We start from the raw sequence: 26,915 nt of genomic DNA, 5'->3' as shown, positions 1-26,915 counted from the left end.
TTTTGGAAGATGATCACCAATGCATCCACTATCTCTGCAGCCTCTCTATCAACACTCTGGGATGTCAATCATCAGGTCCTGGGGACTTTTCAACTTTTAGTCCCATTAATTTCTCCAGTAATACTTTTTTACTAATACTAATTTCTTTCAGTTCCTCATTCTCACTGGTCCCTTGGTTCTTTAGTATTGCAGGGAGGTTTTTCTATCTTTCTTGATGAAGACAGACACAAAGTATTGGTTGAGTTTCTCTGCCATTTCCTTATTCCCCATGATTCCCCTGTCTCTGCCTGTAATGGGCTGACATTTGTCTTTGCTAATCTTTTCCATTTTATATACCTATAGAAGCTTTTGCAGTGTGTTTTTATGTTTCTCACTAGTGAACTTTCACATTCTGTTTTCTCTTTCTTTATCAGTTTCTTGGTCCTCCTTTGCTCAAATCTAAAATTCAAAATACTGTGATAAATCTGTTAGTGTGGGTGTGGTCACTTTACAGTGACATGCACTTCAGTGACTGTCAACATCTGTATTGACAGCAGCTGTATGGATAAAGGTTGGGAGGAACAGGAAACAATTCCAATATACCCCCCAGAACATTCGACCACAAGCCCAGCCCAGTGTCAGCTGATGCTCAGAAGCTGCTGAAACTTCAGTCTGGTGGGTTGAAGCCATTGGAGCCACAATGAGATTGTTTCAGTGTCAGTGTTTCACTATTCACTTAATCCACAGTGAAGTTTGGAGTCAATTCATTGCAGGGCCAATCAACATATAACAGGAGGTTGTGCACCTTTAACAAAAGAACAGAATGTTTCAACATTAAACATAATACACAGGATGAACAACAAATGGTCTGTTTTTATTTTTATTTGAAGATTTACTGCCATGCTCTGGCTCCAGGTGGCCATCTTGCCTCGATACATTCAAAAGTACAGAACCAGTTTATCGGACACGTTATACATGCAACAGATGCATTAGATCCTCCGACTTGGATTGGTGTGAATGACATGTTCAAGGTAACGTTGTCTGAGTTGTTAGAATAGAATGATAGAATCATCTAGAACATAAGGAGGCCATTTAGCCAATGATGTCTGTGCTGGCTCTTTGAAAGAGCTGTCCAGTTTAGTCCCATACCCCAGTTTTTCCCCATAACCCAGTAAATTAGCCCTCTTCAAGTGCATGTCCAATTTTGAAAGTTCCTGTGGAATCAGTTTCCATCAGCCTTTCAGGTAGAATCCAGATCTTAACAATCCATGTGTGAAGGCATTTCTCCTCATAAGAAATTTCTCCTCAGTTTCCCTTTGCTTCTTTTGCCAATTATTTTACCTCTTTGACCTCTGGTTAACTATTTACTTACCAGAGGAAACAGATTTTCCCCACTTGCTCTATCAAAACTTCCCATAATTTTTAATACTTCTATCAGGTCTCTCCTTAATCTTCTCTGCTCTGAGGAGAAAAATCCCAGCTTTTCCAATCACTCCATGTAATTGCAACACAAAACAAGCTCCTACATTCCTGGTAAATCTCCTCTGTACCCTCACCAGGGACTTGACATTCTTCCTAACGTTTGGTGCCCAGAATTGTACAAAATCCTTCAGCCAAGGCCTAACCAAAGATTTGTAAAGGTTAAACATGGCTTTCTTGCTTTTATATTCAATATCCCATTTACAAGGCCAAATATCTCATATAATTTCTTAACCATTTATCAACTTGCCCTGTCATATTCAAGGATTTGTGAAGATACACCTCCAGGTCCCTCGGTTTTTGCAATCCCTCAGAATACGCTGCTTCACCAAACTATGTCCTTCTGAAGTCTGCTCTGATCATGCTCTGTATTTACAATATTGCCTTGTTTTATGACAACTGCAAACATTGAAATTGTACTCCCCATTCCCAAATCAGGTCATTTATATTCAACAAAAATATTGGCCCAAATAATTAGCTCTGAACATTTCTATCCAGCCAAAAGAACGTCAGTTCATCATAGCTCTCTGCATCCTACCCCTTTGCAAATTAGATACCCAAACTACGACCATTGTTCCTTTAATACCATGTGCATCTATTTTCCAAGTAAGTCTGTTATGACGTACTTTACTGCCTTTTGAAAGTTCACATGTAAAACATCCACTGCACTACCTTCATCAACCCTCTCTGTTACTTCATCAAATAATTCAATCAGGTTAGTCAGACGTGATTTGCCTCTAACAAATCCATGTTGGATGTTCCTTATTAACCCATGCTTCTCCAAGTGAGTATTAATTATGCCCTTGACAATGGTCTGTAGTAGTTTTCCCACAACTGACATTGACCTGTAGTTACCAGGTTTATTCTTCTCTTCCTGTTTGAACAGGGATGTAACATTTGCAATCTTCCAGACCTCTGGCATCACTCCATTATCCAAGGATGATTGAAAGATTATGGCCAGAGTTTCGACTATCTCTCTCCTTCCTATCTTCCCTCAGCAAACCTAGATGCATCTCTTTTGAACTGGGTGCCTTGTTAACTTTGAGTGATGACAACCCGATTAGCACCTCCTTTCTATCTATTTTTACCCTATCCTCTATCCCTACTCCCTCACCTCTCCACCAACATTAACTTCATCCTCTTCTTTTGCAAAGACAAATGCAAAGAAGTCATTCAATACCTTAGTCATGCCCTCTGTCACTACGAGAAATTCCTTTTTGTCTCTAGTTGGCCCTGTCATTCCTTTAACTACCCTTTTAACAATTTATGTTTCATCTTTGATTTTTCTTTGTCAATTTCCAGAACTATTTTAAACCTAATTCCTCCTAGTCTGCCTGGTGGTCACCCATTCCCTCTACTCCTGAACTCTGTGGCATGATTACCTCCTGAAACGTGCAATCCACAAGACTATCAGCTTCCTGTGTGAACTGAAATGACACCAGTCGCCTCGAAGCTCAGAAACTCCGAGCTCGAGCAGTTAGTGGCACTTCCTGCATATGTGGTTTTCTTGGAGAGACCAAGTGTTCAGGAGTTCCCACATGACACAGAATTTGGATGCGACAGGACCCAGCTGTCCTGCCATGTTAGATAACAGTTATTTAAAATGTTTTTCGTTATAAGGCTCTTTAACTGTTCAGCTCACGTTTGTGACATCACCAATAGTTTATTGTAACCGAAACACCCATTTTTAAATGATGATGTTCATTCTATCCCACAGGAAGGGACTGGGTTTTCGACTGATGGATCTTTAGTGGATTTCACTAACTGGTATTTAGGAGAACCCAATAATGGTGCTGGAAGAAACGAAGACTGTGTTCGTACTAATCATGGTTAGTTGACCCACGTGTGACAGAAACAGTCGGCAGAATTTTGTGGCGAGACTGCAGGTCCCGATATCAGGGCCGTCCTAAGTGCTGCTTCCGTTCGGGCGTTGAGCAGCTGGCTGCCAACAATCTTCCCGTGCCGGCCATTGAACACTGGGGAGGCGTGTGGGCTGCCCACTCACAGTGTAGAGGCGGGAAGTGAGCCAGCGGAGGTGACATCAGCTGACGCCATGGCAGTTGTTGGTGAAATACTTAAAGGGCTGCCAACCCTACATTAGTGTTGACCGTGTCCCAACCGTTTTTAGATCTTTCATGGGATGTGGGCGTCACTGACTAGGCCAGCATTTATTGACCATCCCCAATTGCCCGTGCGAAGGTGGTGGTGAGCTGCTTTCTTGAACCGCTGCAGTCCATGTGGGGTAGGTACACCCACAATGCTGTTAGGAAGGGAGTTTTGACCCAGTGACAGTGAAGGAGCAGCAAAATAGTTCCAAGTCAGGATGTTGTGTGGCTTGGAGGGGAACTTGCAGGTGGTGGTGTTCCCATGCATCTGCTGCCGCTGTCCTTTGAGGTGGTGAGGTCATTGATTTGGAAGATGCTGTCAAAGGAGTCTTGGTGATTTGCTGCAGTGCCTGTTGGTGATGGTACACACTGCTGCCACTGTGGTGGTGGAGGGAGTGAATGTTGAAGGTGGTGGATGCGTTGCCAATCAAGCAGGCTGTTCTGTCCTGGATGGTATCGAGCTTCTTGAGTGTTGTTGGAGTTGCACCCATTCAGGCAAGTGGAGAGTATTCCATCACACTCCTGACTCTTGCCTTGTAGCTGGTAGAGAGGCTTTGGGGAGTCAGGAGGTGAGTTACTCGCCACAGAATTCCCCGCCTACTAGTCGGCTCCTGCAGACTGTCTCCAGGCTCCTACAGACTGTCTCCCAGCTCCTGCAGACTTTCTCCAAGCTCCTACAAACTGTCTCCCAGCTCCTTCAGACTGTCTCCCAGCTCCTGCAGACGGACTCCCAGCTCCTACAGACTGTCTCCAAGCTCCTGCAGACTGACTCCCTCCAGACTAACTCCCAGCTCCTATAGACTGTCTCCCAACTCCTGCAGACTGTCTACCAGCTCCTACAGACTGACTCCCTACAGACTGACTCCCAGCTCCTTTAGAGTGTCTCCCAGCTCGAACAGACAGACTCCCAGCTCATACAGACTCTCTCCAAGCTCGAACAGACTGACTCCCTACAGACTAACTCCCAGCTTCTGTAGACTGTCTCCAAGCTCCTATAGACTGACTCCCAGCTCGTACAGACTGTCTCAAATCTCCTACAGACTCTCACTAAGCTCCTGCAGACTGTCTCCCAGTTCCTGCAGACTGTCTCCCAGTTCCTGCAGACTGCGACCAAGCTGCTTCAGACTGTCTCCCAGCTCCTACAGACTGTTTCCCAGCTCCTACAGACTGACTCCCAGTTCCTACAGACTGTCTCCCAGCAGCTACAGACTGTCTCCCAGCTACTGCAGACTATCTCCCAGCAGCTACAAACAGGCTCACAGCTCCTACAGACTGCCTCCCAGGTGCTTCAGACTGTCTCCAAGCTCCTACAGTCTGTCTCCCAGCTCCAACAGACTGAATCCCAGCTCCTACAGACTGTCTCCCGGCTCCCACAGACTGACTCCCAGCTCCTACAGACTGTCTCCCAGCTCCTGCAGACTGTCTCCCAGCTCCGACAGACTTTCTCCAAGCTTCAACAGACTGTCTCTCAGCTCCTACAGACTGCCTCCCTGCTCCTTCAGACAGTCTCACAGCTCCTGCAGACTGACTCCCAGCTCCTACAGACTGTCTCCGAGCTCCTGCAGACTGTCTCCAGGCTCCGACAGACTGTTTCCCAGCTCCTGCAGACTTTCTCCAAGCTCATACAAACTGTCTCCCAGCTCCTGCAGATGGACTCCCAGCTGCAAAAGACTTTCTCCAAGCTCCTGCAGACAGACTCCCGACAGACTGACTCCCAGCTCCTGCAGACAGACTCCCTACAAACTGTCTCCCAGCTCCAACAGACTGTCTCCCGGTTCCTGCGGAATGACACCCAGCTCCTACAGACTGTCTCCAACCTCCTACATACTGTCCCCCAGCTACTACAGACTGTCTCCCAGCTCATACAGACTGTCTCCCAGCTCCTACAGACTGTTACCCAGCTCCTACAGACTGTCTCCAACCTCCTACATACTGTCCCCCAGCTACTACAGACTGTCTCCCAGCTCATACAGACTGTCTCCCAGCTCCTACAGACGGTCTCCGAGCTCCGAGACTGACTCCCAGCTCCTACAGACTGTCTCAAATCTCCTACAGACTGTCTGCAAGCTCCTGCAGACTGTCTCCCAGTTCCTGCAGACTGTCACCCAGCTCCTTCAGACTGTCTCCCAGCTCCTATAGACTGGCACATGGCTCCTACAGACTGTCTCCCAGCTCCTGCAGACTGTCTCCCAGCTCCTGCTGACTGTCTCCAAGCTCCTACAGACTGCCTCCCAGCTCCAACAAACTGACTCCCAGCTCTGACAGACTGACTTCCTACATGCTAACTCCCAGCTGCAAAAGACTTCTCCAAGCTCCTGCAGACTGACTCCCTACAGACTGACCCCCAGCTCCTAGAGATTGACTCCCAGCTCCTGCAGACAGACTCCCAGCTCATACAGACTGATACCGAGATCCTACAGACTGACTCCCAGCTTCTACAGACTGACTCCCAGCTCCTACAGACTGCCTCCCACCTCCTACAGACTGACTACCCAGCTCCTACAGACTGACACCCAGCTCCTACAGACAGTCTCCCACCTCCTACAGACTGAATACCCAGCTCCTACAGACTGAATACCCAGCTCCTACAGACTGACTACCCACCTCCTACAGGCTGACACCCAGCTCCTGCAGACTGACTCCAAGCTCCTACAGACTGTCTCCAAGCTCCTGCAGACTGTCTCGCAGCTCCGACAGACGGTCTCTGAGCTCCTATAGACTGACTCCCAGCTCCTACAGACTGTCTACCAGCTCCTGCGGAATGACACCCAGCTCCTACAGACTGTCTCCAACACCCTACACACTGTCACCCAGCTCCTACAAACTGTCTCCCAGCTCATACAGACTGTCTCCCAGCTCCTACAGACGGTCTCCCAGCTCCTATAGACTGACTCCCAGCTCCTACAGACTATGCCAAATCTCCGACAGACTGTCTCCAAGCTCCTACAGACTGTCTCCCAGTTCCTGCAGACTGTCACCCAGCTCCTTCAGACGGTCTCCCAGTTCCTGCAGACTGTCACCCAGCTCCTTCAGACTGTCACCCAGCTCCTTCAGATGGTCTCCGAGCTCCTACAGACTGTCTCCCAGCTCCTACAGACTGTCTCCCAGCTCCTACAGACTGTTCCCCAGCTCCTACAGACTGTCTGCCGGCTCCTGCGGAATGACACCCAGCTCCTACAGACTATGCCAAATCTCCGACAGACTGTCTCCAAGCTCCTTCAGACTGTCTCCAGTTCCTGCAGACTGTCACCCAGCTCCTTCAGACTGTCTCCCAGCTACTACAGACTGTCTCCCAGTTCCTGCAGACTGTCACCCAGCTCCTTCAGACTGTCTCCCAGCTCCTACAGACTGTCTCCCAGTTCCTACTGACTGTCACAAGGCTCCTACAGACTGAGTCCCAGCTCCTACAGACTGACTCCCAGCACATACAGACTGCCTCCCAGGTCCTTCAGACTGTCTCCAAGCTCCTACAGACTGTCTCTCAGCAACTGCAGACTGTCTCCCAGCTCCTGCAGACTGTCTCCCAGCTCCTGCAGACTGTCTACCAGCTGCAACAGACTGACTCCCAGCTCCTACAGACTGTCTCCCAGCTCCTGCAGACTGTCTCCCAGCTCCTGCAGACTGTCTACCAGCTGCAACAGACTGACTCCCAGCTCCGACACACTCACTCCCAGCTCCTACAGACTGCCTCCCAGCTCCTACAGACTGCCTCCCAGCTCCAACAGACTGTTTCCCAGCTCCTACAGACTGCCTCCCAGCTCCAACAGTGACTCCCAGCTTCTTCAGACAGCCTCCAATCTCCTACAGACTGACACCCAGCTCCAACATACTGACACCCATCACCTACAGACTGTCTCCCAGCTCCGACAGACTGCCTCCCAGCTCCTACAGACTTTCTCCAAGCTTCTACAGACTGCCTCCCTGCTCCTACAGACAGTCTCCCAGCTCCTGCAGACGGTCTCCTAGCTACTACAGACTGTCTCCCAGCTCCTACAGACTGTATCCCTGCCCCGACAGACTGTCTCCCTGCAGACGGACTCCCAGCTCCTGCAGACTGTCTCCCAGCTCCTATAGACTGACTCCCAGCTCCTACAGACAGACGCCCAGCTCTTACAGACAGACTCCCAGCTCCTACTTACTGACACCCTGCTCTTACAGAATGTCTCCCAGCTCGTGCAGACTGTCTCGCAGCTCCTACAGACTGTCTCGCAGCTCCTACAGACTGACTCCCAGCTCCTACAGACTGCCTCCAATTTCCTACAGACTGATTCCTTACAAACGGACTCGCAGATCCTACAGACTGTCTCCAAGCTGCTACAGACTGTGTCCTTGCGCACTGACTCCCAACTCCTGCAGACTGTCTCCCAGCTCCTACAGACTGACTCCCTACAGACTGACTCCCAGCTCTTACAAACTGTCTCCCAGCTCCAACAGACTGTCTCCCAGATCCTACAGACGTCTCCCAGCGCCTACAGACTGTCACGAGGCTCCTACAGACAGACACCCAGCTCCTACAGACCGAATCCCAGCTCCTACAGACAGACTCCATGCTACTACAGACTGACCTTCAGCTCCTATAGATGTCACCAGCTCCTATAGACAGACTCCCAGCTCCTATAGACTGTCTCCCAGCTCCTACAGAGAGTCTCCTAGCATCAACAGACTGTCTCCCAGCCCCGACAGACTGTCTCCCTACCGACTGACTCCGTGCTCCTGCAGACTGTCTCCCAGCTCCTATAGATTGACTCCCAGCTCCTACAGACTGACGTCCAGCTCCTACAGATGGTCTCCGAGCTCCTATTGACTGACTCCCAGCTCCTACAGACTGACTCCCAGCTCCTATAGACTGTCTCACAGCTCCTACAGAGAGTCTCCCAGCTCCTACAGACTGACTTGCAGCTCCTGCAGTCAGTCTCCCAGCTCCGAATGACTGACTCCCTGCTCCTACAGACTGACGTCCAGCTCCTACAGAATGACTGCGCAGCTCCTACAGACTGACATCCAGCTCCTACAGACTGTCTCCCAGCTCCTACCGACTGTCTCCAAGCTCGTACCGACTGGGTCCTTACAGACTGACTCGCAGATCCTATAGACAGTCTCCCAGCTCCTACGCACTTTACCTTCTCCTACAGACTGTCTCCAATGCCCTACAGACTGACTCCTTGCAATCTGACCTCCAGCTCCTACAGACTGTCTCCCAGCTCCTACAGACAGACACACAGCTCCTACAGACCGACTCCTAGCTCCTACAGACTGACTCCCAGCTCCTATCGACAGACTCCCAGCTCCTATAGGCTGTCTCCCAGCTCCTACAGACTGACTCCCTGCTCCTGAAGACTGACTCCCAGCTCCTACAGGCTGACTCCCAGCTCCTACAGACTGTTTCCCAGCTCCTACAGACTGACTACCCAGCTCCTACAGACTGACTGCGCAGCTCCTACAGACTGACACCCAGCTCCTACAGACTGTCTCCCAACTCCTACCGACTGTCTCTATGCTCCTACAGACGGTCTCCGAGCTCCTATAGACTGACTCCCAGCTCCTACAGACTGTGTCAAATCTCCTACAGACTGTCACCAAGCTCCTGCAGACTGTCCCAGTTCCTGTAGACTGTCTCCCAGCTCCTGCAGACTGTTCCCCAGCTCCTGCAGACTGTCTCCTGGCTCCTGCGGAATGACACCCAGCTCCTACAGACTGTCTCCAACCTCTGGCACACTGTCTCCCAGCTCCTAAAGGCTGACTCCCGACAGACTGACTCCCAGCTCCTACAGACTATCTCCCAGCTCCGAAAGGCTGACTCCCGACAGACTGACTCCCAGCTCCGACAGACTCTCTCCCAGCTCCGACAGACTGTTCCATAACTCCTATAGACTGGCTCCCAGCTCCGACTGTCTCCCAGCTCTTACAGACTGACTCCCAGCTCCTACAGACTGACTCCCAAATCCTACTGTGTGACACCCAGCTCCTACAGACTGACTCCCAGCTCCGAAAGGCTGACTCCCGACAGACTGACTCCCAGCTCCTACAGACTATCTCCCAGCTCCGAAAGGCTGACTCCCGACAGACTGACTCCCAGCTCCGACAGACTCTCTCCCAGCTCCGACAGACTGTTCCATAACTCCTATAGACTGGCTCCCAGCTCCGACTGTCTCCCAGCTCTTACAGACTGACTCCCAGCTCCTACAGACTGACTCCCAAATCCTACTGTGTGACACCCAGCTCCTACAGACTGACTCCCAGCTCCTGCAGACTGTCTCCCAGTTCCTAGAGACAGACTCCCAGCTCCTACAGACTGTCTCCCAGTTCCTACAGAATGTCCCAGCACCTACAGACTGTCTCCCAGCTGCTACAGACTGACCCCCAGCTCCTACAGACTTTCTCCCAGCTCCTACAGACTGGTGCCAAGTTCCTACAGACTGTCTCCAAGCTACTACAGACTGTCTCCCAGTTCCTATAGACTGTCTCCGAGCTCCTACAGATTGTCTTCCAGCTCCTACAGATTGTTCACCAGCTCCTACAGATGGCCTCCGAGCTCCTGCAGACTGTCTCCAAGCTCCTACAGACTGACACACAGCTCCTACAGACTGACTCCCAGCTCCTACAGACCGTCACCCAGCTGCTACAGACTGTCTCCCAGCTGCTACAGACTCTCTCCCAGCTCCTGCAATCTGTCTCCCAGCTCCGACAGATAGAATCCCAGCTCCTACAGACTGTTCCCCAGCTCCTACAAACTCTCCCAACTCCTACAAACTGTCTCCAAGCTCGTACAGACTGATTCCTTGCACACTGACTCCCAGCTCCTATAGACTGTTTCCCAGCTCCAGCAGACTGTCTCCCAGCTCCTACAAACTGACTCCCAGCTCCGACAGACTGTTCCCTCGCTCCAACACACTCTTCCATCTCCGACAGACTGTCTCTAATCTCCTACGGACTGACTCCTTGCACATTGACTCCCAGCTCCGACAGACTGACTCCCAGCTCCTACTGACTGACTCCCAGCTCCAACAGACTGATATCCAGCTCCTACAGACTGTCTCCGCTCCTTCAAACTGACTCCCAGCTCCTACCGACTGACTCCCAGCTTCTACAGACTGTCTCCCAGCTCCTACAGACTGGCACCCAGCTCCTACAGACTGTCTCCCAGCTCCTACAGACTGTCTTCCAGCTACTACACACTCTCCCATCTCCAACAAACTGTCTCCAAGCTCGTACAGACTGATTCCTTGCACACTGACTCCCAGCTCCTATCGACTGTCTCCCAGCTCCAGCAGACTGTCTCCCAGCTCCTACAAACTGACACCCAGCTCCTACAGACTGTTCCCTAGCTCCAACACACTCTTCCATCTCCGACAGACTGTCTCTAATCTCCTCCGGACTGACTGCTTGCACATTGACTCCCAGCTCCTGCAGACTTTCTCCCAGCTCCAAAAAACTGTCTCCCTGCTCCTGCAGACTGTCTCCCAGCTCCTACTGACTGAGTCCCAGCTCCTAGAGACTGTCTCCCAGCTCCTGCAGAGTGTCTTCCAGCTCCTACAGACAGACTCCCAGCTTCTACAGGCTGTTGCCCAGCTCCTACAGACTGTCGCAGCACCTACAGACCGTCTCCCAGCTCCTACAGACTGACTCCCAGCTCCTATAGACTGCCTCTCAGCTTCTGCAGACTGTCTCCCAGCTCCTACAGACTGTTGCAGCACCTACAGACCGTCTCCCAGCTCCTACAGACTGACTCCCAGCTCCTATAGACTGCCTCTCAGCTTCTGCAGACTGTCTACCAGCTCCTACAGACTGTCTCCCAGCTCCTACAGACAGACTCCCAGCTTCTACAGGCTGTTACCCAGCTCCTACAGACTGTCGCAGCACCTACAGACCGTCTCCCAGCTCCAACAGACTGACTCCCAGCTCCTATAGACTGCCTCTCAGCTTCTGCAGACTGTCTACCAGCTCCTACAGACTAACACCCTACAGACTGACTCCCAGCTCCTACAGACTGTCTCCAAGCTCCTACAGACTGAGTCCCATCTCCGATAGATTGTCTCCCAGCTCCTATAAACTGTCTCCATGCCCTTACAGAATGTCTCCCAGCTCCAACAGACTGACTCCCAGCTCCTATAGACTGCCTCTCAGCTTCTGCAGACTGTCTACCAGCTCCTACAGACTAACACCCTACAGACTGACTCCCAGCTCCTACAGACTGTCTCCAAGCTCCTACAGACTGAGTCCCATCTCCGATAGATTGTCTCCCAGCTCCTATAAACTGTCTCCATGCCCTTACAGAATGTCTCCCAGCTCCAACAGAATGTCTCCCAGCTCCATATGGGCAGAACTCAGAAATAGGAAGGGCGCGGTAACAATGTTGGGGCTGTACTACAGGCCTCCCAACAGCGAGCGTGAGATAGAGGTACAAATATGTAAACAGATTATGGAAAGATGCAGGAGCAAAAGGGTGGTGGTGATAGGAGATTTTAATTTTCCCAACATTGACTGGGATTCACTTAGTGTTAGAGGTCTAGATGGAGCAGAATTTGTAAGGAGCATCCAGGAGGGTTTTCTCGAGCAGTATGTAAATAGTCCAACTCGGGAAGGGGCCATACTGGACCTGGTGTTGGGGAATGAGCCGGGCCAGGTGGTTGACGTTTCAGTAGGGGACTACTTTGGGAATAGTGATCACAATTCCGTAAGTTTTAGAATACTCATGGACAAAGATGAGAGTGGTCCTAAAGGAAGAGTGCTAAATTGGGGGAAGGCCAACTATACCAAAATTCGGCAGGAGCTGGGGAATGTAGATTGGGAGCAGCTGTTTGAAGGTAAATCCACATTTGATATGTGGGAGGCTTTTAAAGGGAGGTTGATTAGCGTGCAGGAGAGACATGTTCCTGTGAAAATGAGGGGTAGAAATGGCAAGATTAGGGAACCATGGATCACAGGTGAAATTGTGAGACTAGCTAAGAGGAAAAAGGAAGCATACATAAGGTCTAGGTGGCTGAAGAAAGACGAAGCTTTGAAAGAATATTGGGATTGTAGGCGCAATCTGAAACCAGGAATTAAGAGGGCTAAAAGGGGTCATGAAATATCTTTAGCAAACAGGGTTAAGGAAAATCCCAAAGCCTTTTATTCATATATAAGGAGCAAGAGGGTAACTAGAGAAAGGATTGGCCCACTCAAGGACAAAGGAGGAAAGTTATGCGTGGAGTCAGAGAAAATGGGTGAGATTCTAAACGAGTACTTTGCATCGGTATTCACCGAGGAGAGGGACATGACGGATGTTGAAGTTAGGGACAGATGTTTGATTACTCTAGGTCAAGTCGGCATAAGGAAGGAGGAAGTGTTGGGTATTCTAAAAGGCATTAAGGTGGACAAGTCCCCAGGTCCGGATGGGATCTATCCCAGGTTACTGTGGGAAGCGAGAGAGGAAATAGCTGGGGTCTTAACAGATATCTTTGCAACATCCTTAAACACGGGTGAGGTCCCGGAGGACTGGAGAATTGCTAATGTTGTCCCCTTGTTTAAGAAGGGTAGCAGGGATAATCCAGGTAATTATAGACCGGTGAGCCTGACGTCAGTGGTAGGGAAGCTGCTGGAGAAGATACTGAGGGATAGGATCTATTCCCATTTGGAAGAAAATGGGCTTATCATTGATAGGCAACATGGTTTTGTGCAGGGAAGGTCATGTCTTACCAACTTAATAGAATTCTTTGAGGAAGTGACAAAGTTGATTGATGAGGGAAGGGCTGTAGATGTCGTAGACATGGACTTCAGTAAGGCGTTTGATAAGGTTCCCCATGGTAGGCTGATGGAGAAAGTGAAGGCGCATGGGGTCCAAGGTGTACTAGCTAGATGGATAAAGAACTGGCTGGGCAACAGGAGACAGAGAGTAGCAGTGGAAGGGAGTTTCTCAAAATGGAGACGTGTGACCAGTGGTGTTCCACAGGGATCTGTGCTGGGACCACTGTTGTTTGTGATATACATAAATGATTTGGAGGAAAGTATAGGTGGTCTGATTAGCAAGTTTGCAGACGACACTAAGATTGGTGGAGTAGCAGATAGTGAAGGGGACTGTCAGAGAATACAGCAGAATATAGATCGTCTGGAGAGTTGGGCAGAGAAATGGCAGATGGAGCTCAATCAGGGCAAATGCGAGGTGATGCATTTTGGAAGATCCAATTCAAGAGTGAACTATACAGTAAATGGAAAAGTCCTGGGGAAAATTGATGAACAGAGAGATTTGGGTGTTCAGGTCCATTGTTCCCTGAAGGTGGCAACGCAGGTCAATAGAGTGGTCAAGAAGGCATACGGCATGCTTTCCTTCATCGGACGGGGTATTGAGTACAAGAGTTGGCAGGTCATGTTACAGTTGTATAGGACTTTGGTTCGGCCACATTTGGAATACTGCGTGCAGTTCTGGTCGCCACATTACCAAAAGGATGTGGATGCTTTGGAGAGGGTGCAGAGGAGGTTCACCAGGATGTTGCCTGGTATGGAGGGCGCTAGCTATGAAGAGAGGTTGAGTAGATTAGGATTATTTTCATTAGAAAGACGGAGGTTGAGGGGGGACCTGATTGAGGTGTACAAAATCATGAGAGGTATAGACAGGGTGGATAGCAAGAAGCTTTTTCCCAGAGTGGGGGATTCAATTACAAGGGGACACGAGTTCAAAGTGAAAGGGGAAAAGTTTAGGGGGGATATGCGTGGAAAGTTCTTTACGCAGAGGGTGGTGGGTGCCTGGAACGCATTGCCAGTGGAGGTGGGAGACGCGGGCACGATAGCGTCTTTTAAGATGTATCCAGACAGATACATGAATGGGCAGGAAGTAAAGAGATACAGACCCTTAGAAAATAGGCGACATGTTTAGACAGAGGATTTGGATCGGCGTAGGCTGGGAGGGCCGAAGGGCCTGTTCCTGTGCTGTAATTTTCTTTGTTCTTTGTTCTTTGTTCCAACAGACGGTCTCCTAGCTCCTACAGACTGTCTCCAAGCTCCAACAGACTGTCTCCCAGCTCCAGCAGACTGTCTCCCTGCTCCTACAGACTGATCCCCAGCTCCAGCAGACTGTCTCCCAGCTCCTACAGACTGTCTGCCAGCTGGTACAGACTGACTCCTTGCAGACTGACTCCCAGCTCCTGTTGTCTGTCTCCCAGCTCCTGCAGACTGTCTCCCAGCCCCTGCAGACCGTCTCCCAGCTCCTGCAGACCGTCTCCCAGCTCCTGCAGACTGTCTCCCAGCTCCTACTGACTGACTACCAGCTCCAACAGACTGATATCCAGCTCCTACAGACTGCCTCCCAGCTCCTACAGACTGACTCCCAGCTCCTACTGACTGACTCCCAGCTCCAACAGACTGATATCCAGCTCCTACAGACTGTCTCCCAGCTCCTTCAGACTGTCTCCCAGCTCCTACAGACTGACTCCCAGCTCCGAAAGGCTGCCTCCCTGCTCCTGCAGACTGTCTCCCAGCTCCTACTGACTGACTCCCAGCTCCTACTGCCTGAGCCCCAGCGCCTACAGACTTTCTCCCATCTCCTACAGACTGTCTTCCAGCTACTACACACTCTCCCATCTCCTACAAGCTGTCTCCAAGCTCGTACAGACTGATTCCTTGCACACTGACTCCCAGCTCCTATAGACTGTCTCCCAGCTCCAGCAGACTGTCTCCCAGCTCCTACAGACTGACACCCAGCTCCTACAGACTGACTCCCAGCTCCTACAGGCTGATTCCCAGCTGCTACAGAGTGACCCCCAGCTCCTACAGACTGCCTCCCAGCTCCTACGGACTGACGCCCAGCTCCTACTGACTGACTCCCAGCTCCTACAGACTGATATCCAGCTCCTACAGACTGTCTCCCAGCTCCTTCAGACTGTCGCCCAGCTCCTACAGACTGTCTCCCAGCTCCTTCAGACTGTCGCCCAGCTCCTACAGACTGACTCCCAGCTCCGAATGACTGTCTCCCTGCTCCTGCAGACTGTCTCCCAGCTCCTACTGACTGCTCCCAGCTCCTACTGCCTGAGCCCCAGCTCCTACAGACTTTCTCCCATCTCCTACAGACTGTCTTCCAGCTACTACACACTCTCCCATCTCCTACAAACTGTCTCCAAGCTCATACAGACTGATTCCTTGCACACTGACTCCCAATTCCTATAGACTGTCTCCCAGCTCCAGCAGACTGTCTCCCAGCTCCTACAGACTGACACCCAGTTCCTACAGACTGACTCCCAGCTCCTACAGACTGGCTCCCAGCTCCGAAAGACTGTTTCCCAGCTCCGAAAGACTGTTTCCCAGCTCCTACAGACTGACTCCCAGCTCATACAGACTGTCTCACTGCTCCTGCAGACTGTCTCCCAGCTCCTACTGCCTGAGTCCCAGCTCCTACAGACTTTCTCCCATCTCCGACAGACTGTCTTCCAGCTACTACACACTCTCCCATCTCCGACAAGCTGTCTCCAAGCTCGTACAGACTGATTCCTTGCACACTGACTCCCAGCTCCTATAGACTGTCTCCCAGCTCCAGCAGACTGTCTCCCAGTTCCTGCAGACTGTCTCCCAGCTCTTGCAGACTGTCTCCAGGCTCCTACAGACTGACTCCAAGCTCCTGCAGACTGTTTCCCAGCTCCTAGAGACTGACTCCCGACAGACTGTCCCCCAGTTCCTACAGACTGACTCCCATCTCCGACAGACAGTCTCCCAGCTCCTACAGACTGACTCCCAGCTCCTACAGACTGTCTCCCAGCTCCTTGAAACTGTCTGCTAGCTCCTACAGACTGTCTCCCAGCTACGACTGACTGACTCCCAGCTCCTGCAGACTGTCTCCCAGCTCCTTGAGACTGTCTGCTAGCTCCTACAGACTGTCTCCCAGCTACGACTGACTGACTCCCAGCTCCTACAGACTGTTTCCTAGCTCCTGCAGACTGTCTCCCAGCTTCTACAGACTGTCTCCCAACTCCTGCAGACTGTCTCCAAGCTCCTACAGACTGTCTCCCAGCTACGACTGACTGACTCCCAGCTCCTACAGACTGTTTCCTAGCTCCTGCAGACTGTCTGCTAGCTCCTGCAGACTGTCTCCCAGCTTCTACAGACTGTCTCCCAACTCCTGCAGACTGTCTCCAAGCTCCTACAGACTGCCTGCCTGGAAATCCAAAAATCGAATTGAAACCTCCAGCCTCAATGGCAGATTGTCGACTCCAATATGGACCCCACGGTTCAGTGATGCCTCCCTCCAGGCTCTCCTCGAGGCTGCAAGGGTAAGGTGGGAGGGCCTCTTCCCCAGGGATGGGGGGAGTCTGACCCCCTGACCATGTATGCCCGGAATGAGTTTGCAGAGGAGGTCAGCAGCCATGGGGTCACCCCGTGAACCTGGATGCAGAGCGGCAAAGGCATCAATGACCTTATTCAGTCTGTCAAGGTGATGACCTGATACCTCCTTTCCCTTTTGGCCTTGCATGTGGCAACGTGAGAGGGTGCATTTAGTGAAGAGGCAGTGACCACCCACTCACTGGCAATGGGGTTAGGCAGCAGGAAATGCTGCCAGAGGCACGGTTGGTCTCGGTGAGAGCTGCCCATCTGTCATTGCTGATGCCCACAAGCTCCCTCATGAGTGGCAACATATAGAAGGCATTCATGTGCCTCCTATCATGTACCACTGGGCTGCCACCAGTACGGGCATCGTGTTTGTCTCCGTGGGGAAATTAACAGTGCTTGTCTTGGTACTTGCAGGAGAAGAGAGACCATAACATGAAGGAAAGGGCCAAGACAGGTGGAGGGGTGCTGTATTTATCCATCCTGACCCCATGGAGGAGGCGGCCTGGGAACTGACAGGACAGCTGGGCATCCGATCCATCACAGATGATGAAGGATGAGTGTCAATGCAAGAGAGTGAGTGAATGAGTGCAGGGGCACAAGGTTGCATCTGGAATACATGAGACATAGTGCACATGTCCACCACTGCACACATGAAACCACAGTAGGGAAAGCTGGAATGATGTAATGAGAAGCCCTTAATCCTTCGATGTATCTGTTCTCTAATGCAGGTTAGGGTCATGCTGAAGAGCCGAGAGCTGGAGAGACCAGGGCCCAGTCAGCTGCCTCTGAGGTGGAGGAAGGATCCTCAGAGGGTGCACCATCATATCATTCCGCCACACTCTCCATCAGCACAGACACTCTCACATTGGTGAGTACCTGTTTGCGTTTAGAATTGGGCACACCACCTGGTGAGCACAGCACGGATGCACCTGAGCAGCTGACCGAGGCTGTGACAGCCGAGGCCACTGACAGTCAGAGGACTGTGGGAGGCCAGCCTGATGTCGTGCCCCTGGAGTTGTCAGCAACAGGGCAGCTGCTGCAGCTACAGCGAGAGGTAAGGGAACATCCGGCAGAGCTGCCAGAGTCTATATGCACCCACGCGTGGATGATGGTGAAGTCTATCCAGGCCATGAATGCTGCAATGTCTCTGGCATGTTCACACATGGCTTCCTCCATGGAGAGATTAGAGACCCTCATGCAGAGCCTGATCCAGCAAACCACTCAGTGGATGCCGGAGATGCACATGGACCTGCATGCCATTGCCTTGTCCATGAGCTCCATACAGTGGTAGGAAGTTGAGAGGGGACGAGGTGCCAGGAGTCTCTGCCAGGTCTTCATGTTTCTCAGGTCAGCAGGGAGGTACAAGTGTGCCTTGCAAGGGGGGAGGAGTGTCTGCCTTCCGAATCTGGGTCCTCCTCTCAGGAAACTCCTGGCGTGGACAGCGGCTCCTCGGCCCCTCTGACAGTGACATCAGTGCATCACGTAGCTGCGATGATAGAGGAGGGTCCTGCACCTGTACAGGAGCCCCTCAGCATGCTGGGGCCGTCTAGGCCTTGGGAAGCCAGAGAACGGCTGCCAAGGTCATTCTGCCAGAGGGCAGCACGGTTAGCAGCCTGTCTGCATCTCAGCTGACTGGGCAGGGGGAACATCACATCGGAGCACGTGTAAAAAATTTACAAAGAGCTCGTAGCTGCATTTGGCAATCACGGGTGAAGAGAGTTTAGATGCTGAGCCTTGCATTTGTTGTGCCGTGTAATACTGGGTTGATGTATTGTTACTACATCACCTTCCAATTCTTGCTGCCCTTTGGGACTTCATTTACCGCCTGGCTCCCTCAATGTGCTGGAAGTAATAAGCTAACATGCAGCATGACACAGAGATCAGTGATGGCCTCCCTGGAGAGACACAGTCTGCGCTGACACTGCCGCTCCGATGTTTGGATGGAGTTGAGCTCCGACGGTAGACCCTTTCATGAGGTTAGCCTCTTCTGCATGCAGGAGACAGTTTGTATTCCCCTCTGCATCCTTCTCTGGTGTCCCCACCCCAATGCTTATGTCCCACTGATGGTGCCTGAACTTCCCTCCATCCCTCTCTGCTGCTCCTCCTCTTCATCAGGGCCCTGAAGCCTGGGTGGAAAAGGCTCAAGTCTGGTGACCTATCTCCTACTGCAAAGCTTTCTATCCAGACGAGCACCCATGCTTTCCCACACTCATTTCTTTTCAACATGTGACACTTCCCCCAATGGCAGCCTGGCAGCATGCCCCCACTGTGCTGGCACCTTTTCCTCCTCCTGCCTTTGGTTTCCTGGTGCCCGCGCTGCTTCCACCCTTCCTGGCATGGCACGCTGGATCTCTCGATGACGGCTGGAGAGCCAGCACTGAGCTCTCACTTGCTTGCTACCTCCTTTAACCAGACAAGGTTCTGGAGCCTCGTGGATCCTGTTCACCACGAGTAAAATACAAAATGTGCTGTAAAATTGCAGTCAATTGGCCAGTTAAGTGCCTTTATTACCTTCCCACCGGGTCGATGTGCAAAGTTCGCCCTCCATGTTGGCTGACATCGGTATAATGCAGAAATGATGTGAAGGCGTCAGACCTGTAGACCGACATCTTCTGTTCCTATTTTACAAGCTCCAGACTCTGAAACCGTTCAAAATGGCCCCATAAAATTCCAGCCAGTGTTTAATTGCAAGTTAGGTGCAGACAAAGGGATAGATCAACCGATGAAACTAATGAGATTGTCAGTGAACTCAGTGTGGTTGAGATTTAGATTCTTACCAGGGCACTACTTCCTGTACAGTTTGGAGCAGACTGCAGCCACCATCCAGCTAAAAGTGTGAATTGGATGAATGTCCATCAGTCACATACTGCAATTAATGGAATGTACACTGGGTGTAACACTGTAGATCGAGGGACATACCCTGGGTGTAACACTGCAGATAAAGAAATGTACACTGGATATCAGACTGCAGATGGAGGAATGTAAACTGGGTGTAAGACTGCAGATATAGGAAAGTACAATGGGTGTAACACTGCAGATCGTGGAACATACACAGGGTATAACACTGTGGATCGAGGAATGTACACTAGGTCTGACACTGCAGATAAAGGAACGCACTCTGTGCATGATAGTGAAGATAGAGAAAGGTATACAGGATCTGACACCTGCAGGTACAGGAACGTACACTGAGTGTAACACTGCAGGTAGAGGAATGTACACTGGGTGTAACACTGCAGACAGAGGTTGGACACTGGGTGTAACAGAGAGATAGAGAAATTTACACTGCCTTTAAAACTGCAGATAGAGGAACATATCCTGGATGTAAGACTGCAGATAAAGGAATGTACACTGGGTGACAGACTGCAGATAGAGGAACCGACACTGCATGTGATACTGCAGATAGAGAAAGGTATACTGGGTCTGACACTGCAAATAGAGGTACACTGGGTGTAACATGGAGATAGAGAGATGTACACTGCGTGTAACAATGCAGGTGAGGAATGTACACTGGGTGTAACACTGCAGACAGATAAATGTACACTGGATGTAATGCTGTACAAATAGTAATACACACTGGGTGTAACAATGCAGATAGAGGAATGTACTCTGGGTTAGTGGATGTGATCTGTGATCCTAATGATCTCCAGTCTGTCTGAATAACATTCCCAGGAACATTATTCAACATTGCTGCATCTATTCCTCACTTTACTGATGGTCTTACACAGTTTCCCGGAGTTAAGATGATATAATTTGGACACAATGAATCGATCGAGGGACAGGTAAAACGAATGGATCACAGACACTGACTCAGACAGATTGATCCATTGCAAACATTTCTATTTAAAGAGAAAGGATGAAATAATGTCATAAACAGCAGCTGATTCACTGATGCTGAATGTTGGATTTAACTCTTTTATTTGCAGTGCTGCCCCTCAAATGGAGTGATGAAAAATGTGGTCACGAAAATAGATTTATTTGCTCCTATAAACTGCACCAAAGTTAGAAGAAACTGGCGATGCTCCACAGATCCTTTCCAGGAGTGGATTCAGTGTCTCGATTTGTTTGTTGCTGCAGTCACTGCCTTTGGTGACTGGACTGACTTAGTCTCTCAGTCAATAATAAATGTAATTGCATCTTGAGCTGTGTGTTTGCTGCTGTGTGAGTCTAGTTTATCACAGTCTCCCTGTCCCACTGTAGCTTCCTACCCACCTCTTCACTCAATACTGCATTGGGGAGAAGATCATGCAGACGTTGTAAAATTAACTTTCAATACAGGTTCTTATTGAGTTGAAGACGACAATTTTGAAAGGAATGAGATGAACTGAAAGAAATGAAATGGGAAATATTGCTGAAAAGAATCTGCCAATGGAAAATAGAACTGTTTTAATCCTGATCCACTGTAGATTTACAATTCAGACTCACTCCCAATATGTTATCACAACTTTCACTATAAATAGCAGGATCCAGGCACTTTACCTTATACATTGAGTGTAAGATAAACATCGACTAATGATCCCCTCCCTCCCATTTATTGTAAACTTACCACTGGATTATACTCACGTCCGATCAGACACATACTTTCCATCACTGCACTAGTTTTATTCATTGTATTATCTGTTAAACAGTTTGATTCAATGAGTAGAGTAATTAATCGAACAATGTGCTGATTTGTACACGTACAACAGTCTTGGCCAGTTCACAAGGGATGGGAATAAAAAGTAAAAGTAACAGTTTAGCTGAGTTTTACACAGAGGGATGTGAGGACACGGAGGACTCAGTTTTGTTCTGATTGTGAGATCACTATCGTCTCTCTATATTGGATCCAGGCACTGGCGCTGATGCTGTTGTCCCTGACCCTCAGCCCCCTGTGACGAGACCCATATCAGCCCATGAAGGACAGTGACTACAGAGCCCCCATCTCTGAAGTAGGCTTTTTCCTGACAGGCCAAACAGCTTCTCTGATCTCCTTTGTCCTTGAAAAGACAGTAAGTTAGCAAAACCTCCCCATTAACACAACTCAGAACTTTCACTCATTCTGCACCAGCAAAAATAAGTCAAAAGCACCTCACCTGGAAGTTGCATGGTTAGACCTTTAATTAATGCTGGTGAGAGGGGTGGGGGGAGGGGATGGTGGTCCCTTGTGCAGCTGAATGCATGCAGCACCACAGAGCATGCAGAATGGGCAGATTGTAGCATCATTCAGTATCTAATACTGATTTAACACACAACTTGTCATTTTGGATATTGTAGGTCCTGTTAACTCCCTCTCTTAAATACATAGAGGTGAACATGCATTCAGCTGCATGAGTGACTCCCCCCCAGACCCCCACAACAAATGCTAAAGGGATCATCAGAAATATTTTAGGTGAGGTGTTTTTGATTCCCTGTAGCTGCCTCAGAGTTAGTGTCAGTATTTTGTACTTTATAGTCAAAAGAGTTGATAAACCTTCTTTCAGTCAGAAGGGAGTGGTGCTGGAACTTCAGAAGGAGTGGAATCCATTTGAAAGGCCTCTGAGCAGAAAAATTGCTCTCAGTCATGGGGGCTCCTGTTGCAGTTCCTCTTGGGCTGCAGCATGACTGGAAGATGGAACAGAGGCGGCAGAGAGGAGAAAAAATTTGCAGAGGGAGGAGGAGGGCTCTCAACACAAGGCCAAACCCACCTAAGGTCTTCAGAGAGAATTACTTCTCCCTGCACCTCAGCCAGGAGCAGTGTCTGCAGCAGCTATGCTTCAGCAAAGAGGTGGTCACAGACCTGTGCCACCTCCTCCTACCAAACCTGCAGCCATAAAGCAGGGCGGGAACGGCACTGTTAGTGACCATCAAGGTCACTGTGGCCCTCAGTTTCTACACCAGCAGATCCTCCCAGGTTGGAGACAGCGACATTGCCAACATGTCTCAGTTTTCCAAGCATCTCTGCATCCAGGTGGTTCCCAACACTCTGTACACAAACAGACGGAAATTCATTGGCTTCTCTCTAAGCAGAGAGAAGCAGGAGGAGCGAGCACATGGCTTGGCCAGTGTAGTGGGTTAGCCAATGGTACAGGGAGGCATCAAGTGCACATACATGGCTCTGCTGGTGCCACATCTCAATGATGAGTATCTCACCTACTGACTCCCCAAAGCCTGTCCACCATCTCCAAGGCACAAGTCAGGAGTGTGAGGGAATATTCTCCACTTGCCTGGCAGAATGCAGTTCCAACCAGTCAAAAAGCTCAGCACCATCCAGGACAAAGCAGCCCACTTGATTGACACCCTATCCTTAAACATTTTCTTTTCTTGACATATTTTAATGACTTAAAATTGGGTGTGCAGAGTACAATTTCAAAATTTACAGATGACACAAAAGTTGAAATTATTATGAACTGTGGGGAGAATAGTGATAAACTTCAAGAGACAGGCTGGTGGAATGGACAGAAACGTGGCAGATGAAATTTAATGCAGGAAAGTGCGAAATGATTAATTTTCATAACAGAATGAGGAGCAGCAATATAAATTAAAGGATACAACTCTGAAGGGGGTACAGGAGCAGAGGGACCTGGGGATAAATGTGCACCAATCAGGACAGACTGAGAAAGTAGTTAATGAAGAATATGGCATCCTAGACTTTATAAATAGGGGCACAGATTACAAAAACAAGGAAGTTATGACAAAGAGAAGATGCAGAAAAGATTCATGAGAATAGTTCCAGACATGAGGAACTTCAGTTACGTGGATCAATTGGAGAAGCGATTAGCAATTAGTAATATGCCTCGTAAAACCAACCTGGAATAGGTAAAGAAATAGATTACTGCTGTAAGGTTTGTTTTACTGGAAACTGCTCAAGGTTACGTTTCTCTGGAAACAAATCACTGGAATGATTATTCTTAAGTAGTGCAAGCAGTACTTAGCCCAGAAAGGAGCCATGGTCAGACGAGGCCCAGTGTGAATGCAACTCATGGATACATAAAACAAACAACCATACTACAAAACTGTGATGGGCTATTCGTTCAACCTTGCTTAATTGTCTATCTGCTGGAATGTAAGTTACTTAGTGTGTGGAAGTAGAAACAAACTTATTTTAGTGAATCACTCCATGGTTCAATAGTTTAATAAGATATAAGAACAGCTGAATTGAAGGGTCATTGTGAACAGCTTGTTAACAGACCTTACAAACAAACTTAGACATAAATAAATGGTTGTAAGACAAATATGGATAATGAAATAATTGGGAGTTAGTTTGACACCGTAGATGGAATGCTTCTGGGGAGGGTAGAAGTAGGAATAGAGAACAGCTTGAGATGCAATAAAGAAAGGATGAAGTAAAAACGATTGATCAAGAACAGAAGAAACATGCAAAGACTCAAAAAGCTGATGGCAGGTGAATGGCATTAAAGGTGGGGTTTTCAACCCATAGTTTAGACAAAGCACCCGTCGTTTTATAGATTACTTGAAAATAAAGCAAATCCTTATCAGGCGAAAAGACCTTGTCAATAATCCATCCAGGTGTACAATGCTGAGAAAGGATATAAAGTAAGAGACTTTGTGAGACCTCAGTGTAGTGAGGTGATGAAGAAGGTCTCTCAAGGAAGACTCTGGTCCAACACTCCAGAGTGGTTTGAGAAGTCGAGAATGCTTGAAGCACCGAGAAGAGAAGTGAAAGAAGATAAAGAGCTGTTCATGCATGCCAACTGACCTGCCCTATCTGGACTGGTACTTGCTACTTGTCATGGTCGTATGCTTTTGCTGTATACCTAGTGTGTTATATTGTGTCTTAAACACTGATTAAACTCAACACACCCACCACATCAGTTACAGTCAATCCTGATTGAAAGAATAACATCATTATAAAGTTGGGTCTGTTCTCCTTGGAGAAGAGAAGATTCAGAAGACATTTGATAGAGGTGTTCAGAATCATGAGGCGTCTGGATAGAGTCGATAGGGAGAAATTGTTTCCAGGGATCTTGAACCAGAGGACACTGATTTAAGATGATTGGCAAAAAAAGCAATGGCAACCTGAGGAAAACCCGTTTTACGCAGTGAGTTGTCAGGATCTGGAATACACTGCCTGAGAGTGTAGTGGAGGCAGATTCAATCAAGGTCTTCAAAAGGGAATTGGATAATTATCTGAAGAGAGAAAAATTGCAGGAGTATGGGAAAAAGGCAGGGGAGCAGGACTAGGTGAATTGCTTTTGCAGAGAGCCAGCACAGACATGATGGGCTGAATGCCCTCTTTCTGTGCTGTAACCATTCTATGATTCTATAATTCTATGATTCACTCCCTCCACCACCAGCACACAGTGACACAGCAGTGTGTACCATCTACAACATGCACTGCAGCAACTCACCAAAGCTTCTTTGACAGCACATCCCAAACCGTTACTTCCACCACCTACAATATGACTTGTTCCTTTGGCATGTGAACTATTGGAAGATTCACAGGACTCCAAGTAACATATAAAGAATATGTTGTTTATCATGATAACTTAACTGGAATATATATATATATGTATAAAGTTACGGGAGATGTGCCCGCGGGAGATGGCTCGGAGAGCATCTGCAGCACACTGTCGGCAATGCTGTATGCCTTTATATCAACCACATCAAAAAACCCTGAGCGAATATAATCACCTTTGTAAGTCTGCCAAAAGATGCTTCACCTCCTGAAGGACGCGGATGAGCTTTCCGGACGTCGATGGTGGGAACTGAGGAAATGGCTTATTATCTGGACCCGCTTTCCCCCCACTTCCCCGCCTCCTTCCCCCCTTCCACCCCCCCCTTCCCCCTCCCTGCTCCACCCTCTCAGCTCACCCCCTCACAACCCCGTCCCAGCACCCCCCCGCACCATCTTCATCTTCCCCCTGCACCCCTTTCCCCTGCACCCCCCCCATCCCCTTACAGCCCCCTGCCCAGCTCCCCCTCGCACACCCATCCCTCCACCCCTCCCCCTCGCACCCCCTCCTCCCACCGGCATCATCCTACCCCTGTGTAGGGGCCCTAACAACCCCACTGCCTTGTGGGCGTCTCGGGAGAGACCAAGGCTAAGGGAGTAAACCCTAACAAGATAATCCGGAGCGGAACCCCGTAGGCGGTCATGTGTCACCTTTGGCATGTTTCCGGCAGTTCCTGCAGCCATACCGGTGCCAAACGTCGTGCTCTGCACTCCTTTGGACCCCACCAGAAAGGCCGAGAGGGGGGATTTGACGACTGGGCAACTCTCAACCTCCATAAATTCGCCCAGGCATGCGCCATGCAAAGGTCACTCCATAGTTGCCTCACAGCGACTGAAACAACACGGAAGGAAGCAGTTACGGGTTATAAGTCCAGATAAATTGGCGTAGAAACTGGGCGCCACGGGTTGCCTTTGTCGGTGGGAGAGGTCATCGCACCTCACTGGACGCTACCGCCCGCCTCAAACCGGGCAGCCCCTGGTCATTAAGGTTCTGTCCCACCACAGTCTACCTGCTTCAATGAGTGCTTGGAGCTCAGGGTCATTGACCAAAAGGTGGACTGCAACACCGCAACAAACAAAACAAAAAAAGGAAAGAAGGTACCAGCCCTTTGCTTTGCAAGCTGGAACATCAGAACTATGTGTCCTGGCCTGTCGGAAGACCTTATACAAATCAACGATTTTCGGAAGACCGCCATCATTAACAACGAGCTCAGTAGACTCAATGGAGACATTGCAGCACTTCAGGAGACATGCCTCCCCGCGAGTGGATCTCTAGCAGAGCAAGACTACACCTTCTTCTGGCAGGGCTGGGATCCTGAAGAACCAAGACAGCATGGAGTGGGCTTCTCCATCAGAAACTCCTTGCTCAGCATGATAGAGCCTCCCTCAAATGGCTCGGAACGCATACTGTCCATCCGACTGCTCTCCACCTCTGGTCCAGTACACCTACTCAACATCTATGCTCCAACACTCTGCTCCCCACCTGAAGCTAGAGATCAGTTCTACGAGGAACTCCATAACATCATTAGCAGCATCCCCAACACCGAACACCTATTCCTGCTGGGGGACTTTAATGCCAGGGTTGGGGCCGACCATGACTCATGGCCCTCCTGCCTTGGGCGCTATGGCGTTGG

General features: G+C 49.6%; 1 protein-coding gene across 3 annotated transcripts in view; it reads left to right on the top strand.

Moving 5' to 3' along the window:
* The window catches only part of LOC137385016 (lectin-like), a 113,270-nt gene extending 92,344 nt beyond the window's left edge, over positions 1–20,926 (top strand). For 2 of the 3 annotated variants that reach the window (XM_068059752.1, XM_068059753.1), the window contains exons 4-6: positions 870–1,010; positions 3,176–3,287; positions 20,777–20,926. In XM_068059752.1, coding sequence (XP_067915853.1) covers positions 870–1,010; positions 3,176–3,287; positions 20,777–20,856 — 333 coding nt within the window. In that variant the 3' untranslated portion in view covers positions 20,857–20,926. The remainder of the gene's footprint in view (positions 1–869; positions 1,011–3,175; positions 3,288–20,776) is intronic. The other variant, XM_068059754.1, reaches the window with a different exon arrangement.
* The last annotated feature ends 5,989 nt before the right edge of the window (positions 20,927–26,915 follow it).

The sequence above is a fragment of the Heterodontus francisci genome, chromosome 27 (assembly GCF_036365525.1).
Source record: "Heterodontus francisci isolate sHetFra1 chromosome 27, sHetFra1.hap1, whole genome shotgun sequence".
Classification (NCBI taxonomy): domain Eukaryota; kingdom Metazoa; phylum Chordata; class Chondrichthyes; order Heterodontiformes; family Heterodontidae; genus Heterodontus; species Heterodontus francisci.
Note: the sequence above shows the minus strand (reverse complement) of the source record. Positions and strands in the feature narration are given on the sequence as shown.